The sequence below is a fragment of the Coffea arabica genome, chromosome 3e, assembly GCF_036785885.1.
Source record: "Coffea arabica cultivar ET-39 chromosome 3e, Coffea Arabica ET-39 HiFi, whole genome shotgun sequence".
Classification (NCBI taxonomy): domain Eukaryota; kingdom Viridiplantae; phylum Streptophyta; class Magnoliopsida; order Gentianales; family Rubiaceae; genus Coffea; species Coffea arabica.
In genome coordinates this window covers 2963173-2975034 of record NC_092315.1, presented here as the reverse complement: position 1 = coordinate 2975034, position 11862 = coordinate 2963173, and the positions used below count along the sequence as shown (strand labels likewise).

General features: G+C 41.1%; 1 protein-coding gene across 4 annotated transcripts; it reads right to left on the bottom strand.

The window, feature by feature from the left end:
* Positions 1-4168: 4168 nt before the first annotated feature.
* Positions 4169-11835, bottom strand: LOC113738237 (protein TIME FOR COFFEE). Of its 4 annotated transcripts, none has more exons than XM_072084316.1 (13): positions 11209-11835; positions 10459-11073; positions 10103-10344; positions 9699-10008; positions 9178-9613; positions 9024-9084; positions 8812-8913; positions 8448-8730; positions 8258-8324; positions 8075-8144; positions 7585-7959; positions 4939-7411; positions 4169-4834 (listed from the first exon to the last, which is right to left on the bottom strand). In XM_072084316.1, the coding sequence occupies exons 1-13, from the start codon at positions 11318-11320 to the stop codon at positions 4791-4793; spliced, it is 5190 nt and encodes a 1729-aa protein (XP_071940417.1). In that variant the 5' UTR covers positions 11321-11835; the 3' UTR covers positions 4169-4790. The 4 variants fall into 4 exon arrangements, with proteins under 4 accessions (XP_071940417.1, XP_027121282.2, XP_027121283.2 ...); XM_027265481.2 differs by having other exon boundaries at positions 8075-8141; XM_027265482.2 differs by having other exon boundaries at positions 4169-4805; positions 8075-8141.
* Positions 11836-11862: the final 27 nt, after the last annotated feature.

Genomic DNA, 11862 nt, shown 5'->3' with positions numbered 1-11862 from the left:
AACATGTTTTGCACGAACTATTTGAGTCAGACTGTGTCATATACAACATGTATATTATAGTCCTTTTGATCTTACCAAGTTTAAGATTTCTGCTATTGGCTCGAGATCTCTAAGCAATTTGTTATGCAAGTGGCAAATTGCTGAGGAAGTGCTGATGAAGGATTATTAGGAACAATTAGTTATTGTAATCTACTCGACAAGAGGTATGCAAAGAGATAATTGGTCAAGTTGTAATTGTAATTAGGATGAACTTAAATCTGATTGATTTATTATGGAGTTGATTTTATGACACAAGACAGTCGCCTTCACATATGATATGGCACGTCACGGCAACACCGAATGATCTAAATCTAATGTTGACCTGACTAAATGTAACAGGTCTCCTATCAACAGACCAAATAGTAACACTGTTAATGGGGCCAGCCTGGGCCTTTCCGCTTGAAAACTTGCTCAGATTAATATTTAATTGAGTCTGAGTCGAATTTGACATGAATAATAAGTCCGAAATAAATATGAGCATGCTTGAGTTTTGCTAGGCTCAAATTTGATTAAAACCTGACTCGAGATATAAGTATAATTATATACATAAAAAAAAATTCATAATTCATAATATACATATTATAACATAAAATATTACTAATAATTATATATTTTTTTATTTTTAAATAATTTATATATAAATTTATAATAACTCATAATTATTAAACATATGTTATATATAATTACATATTTAATTATGAGATCATTTTGTGCTCGAAACTCATATAAAAGTATGAGTCGACTTTGAGCCGTCCAATCTGGGTCCAACCCCGAAGGCCCTAAGGCAAAAAGCTCTATTTAGTCCGTGAGCCGAATTTAGACTTGTCAAAACTGAGCTCTTTTACACTGAGTCTGTTTGGATTGTGAATTATTAGAGATATTTTTATTGTAACACTTTTTGTGATGTGATGTATGTGAGATAAAAAGGTAATTGGGAAGGTAAAAAGGTGTATTGGAAATTGTAATGATGATGTAAGTAAATAAATTTGGGGAAATAAAGTCCAATCCAAACAAATATCATTTTTTGAAAAACTTTTTTAGTAGCAAGAGATGGAATTTAAGAAATTGAGAGAGAGAGAGAGAGAGAGAGAAGAGAGAGTTGAACCCACGTCCTATAATTCCTTATGTCGCAACCATAATCACTAAGATCAAAACTTTCTCAGCAATTTTAATTAATGTGGTGAACTTGAATCAATTTAATTATCCGTAACAGCATCTAAAATGCTGCTGCTAGTATTTGAGCACTCCTCAAAGCGCATGTGAAATAAGCTACGCACTCAGTTTTTTTCATTTTTTCAAACATTTTTTCCCATCCCGACATTGGCATGAAGCATTTGCGAAGTAAAATCATCACAAGCTGACGTGTTAACACACTGAAACACAATTAGCTGTTTTGCTTCATGTGCTGGTGATTAAGCTCAAGCCACGTCAAAAGCATAATTATTTTATCTAAATCTCAACGAAAGAGACACACAGGTAGAAAAGATAGAGAGAGAGGAAATTTTTTAGGATTTTCGTCCAACCCCACAGATTTGACATCCACCCCTCAACCTCACATGCATTCTTATTCCGTCCATTTACAGGCTCTCATCATAATGCGACATCTCTCTCTCTCTCTCTCTCTCTCTCTCTCTCTCTCTCTCACTGTCTAAAACAGGATTCCATTTTTAATAGTAGTATTAATTTTGTGGGGACGGCAATGTGTGACAAGTGCTAAACCTAATCTTGTTGACTCATTGCCTCTTTAATTATATGTTTAATGCAGCTTATGGAATTGCACTTTGCATTAATTTGATTCCATTTTTGTGGGTCCTCTCTATAAAAAGAAATGCAGAGCAGCTTTTCCCACTACGTTCTAGCTTTCAATTGTCCAAAGCCTAAAAGTAATTCATCCTAGCTCTAATACTAGAACAAACTGTAGGTAAAGAAAGGTTTTGATTTACTGCTAAAATAAGGGCATGAACGTATTGAAATTTTGCACTTTTCATAGCAATATAAGCACGTGATTGCAAGGACTTGTATTGGGAGAGAAATTGAAGGCATGTTTAATTGCTCCATTTGATTATTTATGGTCATGTTGTGATTTCTCCCATCCAAGAGAAATAAGCAGCTTTAGCAATCTAGCATTTCTAAACTAGTTACTCCACCGACCACAATCCCCAAATGTTTTGTCTTCAAAGTCTAAAAACAGACGACATAATCACCAAAAATTTGACAAGATAAGGGCAATGACTTATCTGCGTGTAAAGATTGGTATGCCCATCCATACTAATGCATTAATCCTTGCCTTGTGAATACCTCCTGTGCGATTTACTATTTAACAATCACTTTACATTTACGGCTGGTTAATAATAGGATACCAAGACCATAATCAATGCTTTTCAAAGTCAGGAGGCATGCAGATTTTTCCAACTTGTGAAGACTATAAGTCTGAAATCATCAAATTATTAAGTACCAAATCTAATCTGGTACATTTAAGTGCACATTTTGTCTAGAAAATTTAGAACTATTTACTAATTAATTCAGATGTTTGATTTTTTGCTATCAAACACATATAAACATGTTAAGCTCCGAGTTGATTAAATTTAAGCGCTGATCAAATAGGGCCTAAGTGGAATACGGTAAAAGCTTAAGGGGCTTGGATGAAAAATTGGTCCAAAACGAAGGCAAGAAAAGCAAATAAGTGCAGATACACGTGGCTACACTCGAGAAGCAAAAGAATCCAGCCTTTAGGGCACGATATCTGGACAAATGTGCCCCCCACCCACGAGTGATCTTCTGGAAGCCAAAGCTAAGCTAAGGCCCCACCAGAACAACAACAGTACACCCCCTCTTTCTCTTTCTCTTTCTCTTTCTCTGTGTGCGCTTTTTTTTTTTTGTATTTATTTATTTAAGTGGAGTGGGGGCGGGGGCCAAATTGATGTTTTCACTTTTCATTCATTGGGACCACACCAATATATATATATATATATATATATCGGAGAAGGAGGAGGCAGAGTATAAAGAAAGCATTAGATATTAGGAGAATATCCCAATAAGATTAACATCAGCTTCACCCCCAGATACAGCCGTAAGTATCTTTCTGATTATTTACCAAATACTCAATATATATATATATAGAGGAAAAAGATAAAAAAAAAAAAAAAGGAAAAGCCAAGCCAAGATATCTGTGAAGTAGACATGGGACACGTGGAAGAAACTGACAACAATGGAGATTTTTCTTTTGTCAACCCTGTGTGAAGGGGTAGTAGTAGAGTATTATTTAGACTCGTCTACTCGTATTCAAGAAAAGGAAAATACAGTGCTACTTGTTCAAAATCCATTCATTCATTATTGTATTGTATTATTATAGGAGGCGAGCGTACGCAATACAAAGGCCCCACAAAATAGCTAATGACAAAGCGCCATTCCCAAAAGAACTCTCTCAGATAAGACTTTTGTTTGGCTCTTTAACATCCACATCTATCTTTTTCCTTTTTTCTTTTTTTGTTCTCTCTCTCTCTCTGAATGTGAATAAAACTGGATGGATAGATTGTGAATGAATGATGCTATCACGACTTTTTTTTTTTTCTTCTTTTTTCCTTCACACGCCCGGATGAGATGAGATGAGATGAAAGCTTAACCTAAGGAAACAAACAAGAAGCAGTTTTGGGGGAGTGATATTTAAGCTCTCAAATTTACATTTCTTGGAGAGTCAGTCAGTCCAGTCTTGAACATACTCAGAGGTAATTCCATTCCATTTTGAAATGCTCAAACCAAACAGGAAAATCACAAATTCCATGACAGCATATATTATGCTAAAGGGAAAGGGATGGACGATCGCCACCACAGCCTATATTGAACGGAAAGGATACAAACCGAAATGGTCCACACACACACACACACACTTACTACGAATTTGTACCGACAACAGAAGTTGGAATTTCATCTGCTCCTCCATACATTTGCCATGAGAGCAGCATTACGTTTACGTTTAGGAATACAGCCTCCCCAGGACACTGCAAATTTGATTCTTTTCTTCCTGAGTAAGCATGCATGCATTTTCAACCCCACGTACACCTTCCAGCAACAATTTTGCATTCACGAAGCAAAGATAAACAATCAATCACAGCTCATGGGGACGAGAAGATTAATGAAAAAATTGAGGGGGAAACTCTTGTATTAAGCCTAAGCCAGAGCCAGAGATATACAAATACACCCTCTACATACATATTTATATATATATATTCATATATATATATATCCAAAAGATACTACTGTTTTTCGAAACTTCTCCTTTAGGAAGTCGAACCCCCAACAAGAAAATGTGAAAAAGAAGTACCAAACACATCAAAAAGAACCTCCACTCTATCCAACCAAAAAACAGAATCATGTGTGTAGTGGATGGATCTTCAATCTTCTGGTCCTGGTCCCTTGCCCCATCTTTCAACATCCTCTCTTACCATTTTGCTACAAGATGCTCATCTCTCCCCATCCAAAACCATTTTTTGCCATCCAAAAAGTCTCAGTTAATTATCTCAATCGTGTCTAGCACCATCAGACTACGGACAAGAGCATGCACGGATACGTGCTCATCTAAGGTTCATCCCTTCTTTTGCATTCCCGGCAAATCCACATAGTACCATCATTCCTAATCCTCCCCTCTTGCTCTAGGTGCTCATCCCAAAATTGTGGATTGTTCATCAGCAAAAGTTCACCACCATGGAGTGCCTCTCTGCCAAACCAAATGCGCAACAGCGTAGGTTGATCTCTCATTTCTTCTCAGGCTGCCAGCACGCATGCAAATTGTCATTTCCTGGTCAACAAATTACGGTTTCCTGAATAAACTTAATTTTCCCACTTAATTCAAATATTTTATTAAAACTCAGATTTTTCCATCATCCGCATGAATGTATTTACCAGCAGGTTGCTTCTGTTCAACAGGTTTCACTTGGACCCCGGCAGGAACCGCATGTACATAAGCAAAGCCCGTAGGCATCAACTGATGCTGGGTACCAGATGACTGGGCAGCAAATTGGGCAGCATGGAGAATGCTCTGGGACGCCAAACTACCCCCTTTCAAACTATTTGCAGCCGCAGTTGCAGCAGCAATTGCTTTTGCAGGATCAGACGTGCTAGCACCAGCTAAAGAAACAGGACACAATGATAACATCCCAGTTGAGGATGATGTAGATGAGCCTGGAGGCTGCTGGGGTTGGGCCTGCTGCTGTTGATCAGGACGCCTTCTCTGTACATAGTATCCTCCACCAGGAACAGATGCAGCTGAATTGGTACCAGTAGAATTTGGGGACTGAGACTGCATATAAGGATTTGAGAAAAAAAGTTGAGCTTGCTGCAAGTTCTTTGTTATTTGCTGCTGATGCTGATGCTGATGCTGATGCTGATGCTGCTGCTGCTGATGCTGCATTTGAGGTTTGGGTCCACTGATTGAATTTACAGCGATGTGTGTGCTTCCAAGAATAGATGGCACATTCCTCCCACCAACAGGAGAAGATTTCTGGCCAGCAACAGATGAGTTCTTGGCCTGCTGTGCCGATAAAGAAGCTTGGCCTGCTTTACCACTAGCAGAGGCCGAAGTAGTGGTTCTTGGGCTTCCACTAGCACCCTTCGAGATTGTTGAAGTTGAAGGCGATCCAACCATCATAGGAGAGGCAGGGGACTGATTAGTACTGGGGGGTGGTGGTCCTGCAGGAGCTGCTGATGATTTCTGATTTGCTGCAAATGATATTTGTGACTGACTTGGCTGGGTTCTACCCTGTTGCTGCGGAAGATTTTTTAGAGACGATGTACTTGATGACTGAAAAGACGATGGAACTTGCGATGGAGTGGATCTGGTAGAATTTTTCCACTGAGGGGACTGAGTTGGGCTGCTGCTGTTACTGCTTTGCACAAGGTTTTGCGGAAAAGCAGAGAGTGCATTTGGAAATTTAGCAGTTCCAGGAGAGGACGAAACTAAATGCTCAGGGTAAACACTGCCATTACTGGTTGGTGGATTCTTACTCCATGCCGCTGCAGCAGCTACAAACTGCTGCTGATGCTTATGAAATTGCATAATTTGCTGCGGTTGATGTTGAGCTTGCAGCTGAGCATTTGAGACACCAACGGCCCCAACGCTATTAGACATAGTCGGACGAGACGTCCTTGCAGCACCTGATGCAAGGTTTACTGATCGAGAGCTATCAATCACACTATTTGCCACTGCAGGGGGCCCAGATGCATCTGCAAATTCTGATCTCGAAAATGCGATGGACTGCCCAACAGATGCCGTAGACTTCCCTACTAATCCTTTTCTTTCATCATCAGCATTCAAGGAATCACCTCCTCCACTTTTACTGTCCTCAGAAACTCTGAAATTCTTCCTCTGCTGAGCAACTTGGGCAGCATTTGCAGCCATCATCTGCCTAGCTTCTGGAAGGCTCTGAAGAATGGCATGGTTTTGTGCCATAGAGGATAAGTCAATACCTGGAGCTGCAGTAGCTCCATTTATGGAAGCAAAAGACATTGCAAATGCTTGAGTTGGTAGCGAATCCACTAGAGTCTTCAATCCTTGCTGCTGGTGCTGCTGCTTTTTTTCACTTTGATTACCAGTACCATTTGTAGCAGATGCATTGGCTAAAGCAGCTGGTGGAGTCAGCAAGGCATAGCTCTGAGCATGAATAGGCATTGCAAAATTTTGCCCATAGATATTCACTGGGGCACGAGATCCTCTGCTATCAGCAGTCGAGGGACTATCTTCAGTACCCACCTCATTCTCAAGCTGGCGTCCTTGAGGTAGGGTGATGTGCTGATTTTGTGACTGTTGTGACTGCTGAGGAGGTCTAATTTTTGGAGCTGGAAAATTATGCAAGTTTCCAGTGGCAGTTCCGCTAACATCACCTGTTCCAGAAGGCCGCTGCTGTTGGCTCTGCAAATGCTTCTGGGACGATGATGAACCACTAGATATACTAGTATTTTGATGACTTTGTGGCATTTGCTGCGACTGAGATGCAGATGCCTGCGGCTGTGGCTGCTGTTGAAGTTGGGAGGGATGGATAATTTGAGAAGAATAAAATGATCCATTAAACAAAGGCATTGCATTAGGATGAGTTCCTCTAAAATTAGGTGGTGCTGGAAGTGGAAATGGATAAGCATTATTTTGCAAGATTGCCAAGTACTGAGTTTCACTTGTAGGCATATTTGGGTAGTTGAAGCTCACAGCAGCTGGCGGTCCACCGGCTGTTGCTGAGGTATTAACAGCAGCAGAACTGGACGTATTAGCTGAAGTAACATTGCCACCGGTGGTAGGAGGCAGCTTTGCCGATGAAGGCCGAGCAGAAGCAGCTGCCACTGCTGCCTGCTGGTGGTTTAGAGGGAAGATGAAAGCAGGTCCATGCTGAAATTTTAAGAAACAAAATTAATACCAACAAGCATCCCGAAATCCACTTTCTCCCAGCAAAGAAAAATTAAAGAAAAAAATAAAAGAGGAAGAAAGAGACCAAAGAATTTATTTATTTTTTTTAAATCACTCCTAGTTGATGTGACACGAGTAGGATGAGAGCACCATACCAGTATATTGTTAGGTGCAACAGGAGGCAAGGCTTGCTGCTGCAGCAAAATCTGTTGCTTTCTCTGACCAGCATCTGCAATACTGGCAGGTTGAGAAACTCTGTCTTTCCCAGCATGACCTGGAAAGATAGCAAGGCCCTGGCCTTTGTCCTGTGCATTATTGACGCCCCTCCCAGCGATATTACCATGCAGATCAGCAGGGGGCACAACACCGAGATTGCAGGCCTTGGATCCAAATAAAGATGCCGAGCCAGCTGCTGCCGCCGCTGCTGGCCAGAAAGGGTTCATCTTCACGATTTGCTGGAGATAGTGTATATTCCGAGCAATATAGCAATGAGTTGCACACCTTTTTGGCCGAGGTTGAGAAAAAAACGGCTGCAGTATTTCACTTTCGGAATCAAAAAAAAAGAAGGCAAAGAAGAAGAAGAGAAGAAACCAGAGTAAAATTGAACACTTCAAACAGAGAGAATCTTGGTGCAACAAATCTAACCTGTATTGGAGCTGGGGAAACAGTGCTTCCATCCATTGATACAACTCCTTGTATTGGTGTCATGTATCTGCTGATGAGAATTGTGTTATTTCGCCAGACTCGAGTGTCTAAACCATGGATCTAACAGTAGTGTCTAATTCGAATAATTGACCATTGAAACACATTAAACAAATCCGACCATACCCCATCGGAGGAAGCCCACCAGGCCAGCTAGTCATTGACATTGGTAAAGGCAGAGAATTTGATTGACCTGTGAAAATTAACACAGGTTAGAAAGGGGGGAGAAAAAAGAAAAGATTTAGTAATCTTGGACCCCAAAGAAGAGAGAGAGAGCTATAAAAGCTTCAAGAAATGATGACCAAAATCCACTTGCCAGATTTTTCAGCATGTTCTTCTTTGTTTGCTTTTCCTAGAGGCTGCTGCTGCTTGTGAACTGCCTGCAATTTGTTACCTGCGCCATTTTCTCTTTCTGGCTTTTCCAAATCCAGTTGAAGATCGATAATTCTGGGCTTATTTTCACCTCTCTTCGGCAATTCTGTATCTTCCCCTGCTGATTTCACTTTCTTTTCAGCAGCTCCCACATTTACACCGTTTTCTTTTCCAATCTTCACCATCTTCTCTTCTTGCTTATCTTTAGCAACCATTGGCTTCATTTCCTGCAAAAACCATCATCATTTGTCACCACCTCTTCAAATCCAAGAACACGCTAGAAAACGCAAAAACTTGTTTCAACTCACAGTGTTAACATCAGATGCAATAGGCTTATGATTCATTGATGCCGACCCAAGACAAATTTGGCCATCTCTTTCAGGTGATAATCTCAACTGTGGAGGAGGAGCCTACATTGCAATTAATCACAAACAAAAGTTCAAATCAGAGATTAAGCTCCGAATCGATTTAAAAATAACACGAGAAAGACTCTGATCTGTGCCCTTGCACTTATCCTCACCTCAAGGTCTATCTGGAATTTTTCTCCTCTTTGTTTATCCACCTCAGGAACAGTCAAACTTCTGAAAAAATACCCACAAAAAAACAAAATTACACCAAATCAAGAAGAACCCAGAAAAGCGAACTGCACAAAGATCAAATCTTCATATGCTCACATCTTGGTAGCTGAAGCCAAAGCTGCAACTGATGCAGCATCCTCACGATTAGTCTCCTCTGCTCTTACTGCAGGGGATTCCTTCTTTGGAGAACTCACGACCTCCTCTTTAGGAAGTACTACATCTCTGCTTTCGCCTAATTCTTCAGCCAGGGCCGCCTTCACCTCCAACTTTGCCTCTGAATCCATCTTCATCGGCTCCGGCAGTGGAAGCTCCGCCACCGCCGGCGGTAACACGTGTGAATTCATTAAATTGCCCAAATCATACCCACCTTCAGCTGTAGATCCCGAGTTTTTCTCCAAATTGGGAGAAGAAGTCTCAGCCTTGGGGGTCTGATCAGCTTCCAACTTGGCCGTTGTAGATGAAATGGGGCTGTTCCGAACACTATAAATCCCAGGATTCTCCGACACTTGTCTCGGTCTCTTCCTCTTTGGAGCTACAAAAACGTCAAATTCATCAACAAAATTTCCCAAAAATGTGAAGGCCTAAAAATTATGTATTGAACTGAATATGCAGCTCACCAACAGCTGATAAGGTTCCAGCAGGTGAGGAGACTGAATTGGGAGGTAATATGGAGGGAGAGGAGGACTGAATATTCGCCGTTGATGGCGAGTTGGAGATCGGAGAAGAAACCCTTGATTTAGCATCACTACTTGATCTGTTGACTTCTCTTGAATCATTGGATAAAATTTCTTTCTTTGGAGGAGCTTGCGACTGAGTCATCAATCCATACAAGACTTCAGCTATTTCTATCTCAAGCTCTTCTGGATTCGATGAGGATGCCTTTGAAGATGACTTGGGTGGCCTTGGCTGCTTCGGCCCATTAGGCTTCTGCATCAGCAACAAGAATAACCAGTGTCAGTCAAAAGTTTCAACAGAAATGGAAGAAAAAGTTGAAGAAGCAGAGTTGGGTGAAAGGACTAACAATCTTCTTCCTAACTGAAGCATTGGAAGAAGAAGGTGACATTGGAGCCACCGGCAACGGCGTTGACGTCGTTATAATTAAGCCCTGCCTCACCGGTGAAGCCGGAGCTGGCTGCTGAATCTGCTCTCCACCACCAACTCCAGGCACCCCAGCTCCTCCATCTCCACCTCCACCTCCACATCCACCGTTATTTCCACCAGTATTACTTGAATTAATCCAATCATGTGACCTCTTTGTAGATGCTGCAAAAAAAAATCCAAAATTTCAAGAAGCCAGAACCTTTATACAAATTTCATCAAAATAAATTGTGGATTTTTACTGTGTCTCTCTTTACTAGAATTGGATTAAGTAGGCACCTGAGCGAGCTTTTCTGGGGACTGAAACACCAATCATTTCATCACCAGCTTTCCACACCGGAGCGGCCCGAAAAACCTTGGCTGCACTAGGTGGAAAGCTCTTCCGGTGCTGAAGATTATGATTTTGTTGATGATTATGATTAGTACTACTATTATTGTTATTAGTATTATTATGATGGTGATGATGATGGTGGCTATTGCTGTTACTACTATGAAAATGGTTTGACATCGAATTCACCCCAACCGAAGCTGCTGCCGGATTAGGCGGCAGCAACCTAACCCCACCACTGTTATGGTGGCCGTTGTGAGTATTATTGGCGGCGGCGGCGGCGGTGGTGGTAGCGTTATCTTCATCATCTTCATCTTCATCATCATTTACACTTTCTTCCGAACTATCTTCACCACCGTCATCTCTATTACTTCCATGAATCATTATTCTTTCAGCTCTCCTCCTTTTACTACTCCTACTTGACCTTTCTCTTTCTCTTTCTCGTTCCCTTTCTCTTTCCCTATCTCTGTCCCTTTCTCGATCTCGATCTCGATCCCTCTCTCGATCTTTCTTCACTCTTTCTCTTAACCTGACCGATTCTTGCAACTCAACCGGTCCATCTTCATCTGAAAACAAGCAAGAAAACCTGAAATTTATCAGCTTTTTTATTCAATAAACTGAATAAAGATCAAATCTTTAGATGACTAGAGTATGAATTAGATCTGAGTTAAGAAAAATCAAGAGATTCTTTCACATCCCACCTGGGGAATCTCTAAGACTATTGCTGCTTCTATGTCTTCTTCGAGGTAAGCCATTAGAAGAGGCCACCATACTAGCTGCTGCTCTTCTGGCCTCCCTATTTCTATCCATCATATTAACTATCCGGGATTTGGGATGACTCAGTTTCTTTTATCCCACCTATCTTTGCGGATGGAAATGAAAAGCAACTAGACCCGGATGCTGAAAAGCGAATTATCCAGCATAATTCGCCGGAAAATGAGGTGGGGTTTGCCGGAAATTCGAGTTTCACTGGTTTCTCCGGTGACCCCAGATGGATAAAATGGATGGATGAATTTTTTCCAGCTTTTTTATTTTTTCTGTTGAGAGATACTTCCTTTCTCCCTTCTCCCAAATGGTTCTCTCCTTGAGAGATGAGATGAAAGATCTACGTCGTATTATCTATCCTCTGAGGTTCTTCTCTCTTCCTCTCTCTATAGCTGGTGTTTTCTTGGTTAGGCTTCGGCTTTGGCTTTGGCTTGGGATTGGTTTTTTCCTCTCTCTCTCTATCTTCTTTCACTTATTGGGAGCTCCTCTCTCCTCCCCTCTTTTTCTGCTCTCTCAATCTCATCATCATCTTTCCAACGGAGTATTTCACTATCTCCAAACCCTCGTGGAAGGCTAAGATTCATGGCTTT

Excerpts from the sequence above, each read along its gene's own strand:
- LOC113738237 (XM_072084316.1), bottom strand. The coding sequence starts at position 11,320 with ATGATGGATAGAAATAGGGAGGCCAGAAGAGCAGCAGCTAGTATGGTG. Across the intron at positions 9,085-9,177 it reads TTGGCTTCAGCTACCAAGAT|AAGTTTGACTGTTCCTGAGG; the intron begins GTGAGCATATGA and ends GTATTTTTTCAG. Across the intron at positions 8,145-8,257 it reads GGTGGGCTTCCTCCGATGGG|CAGATACATGACACCAATAC; the intron begins GTATGGTCGGAT and ends AATTCTCATCAG.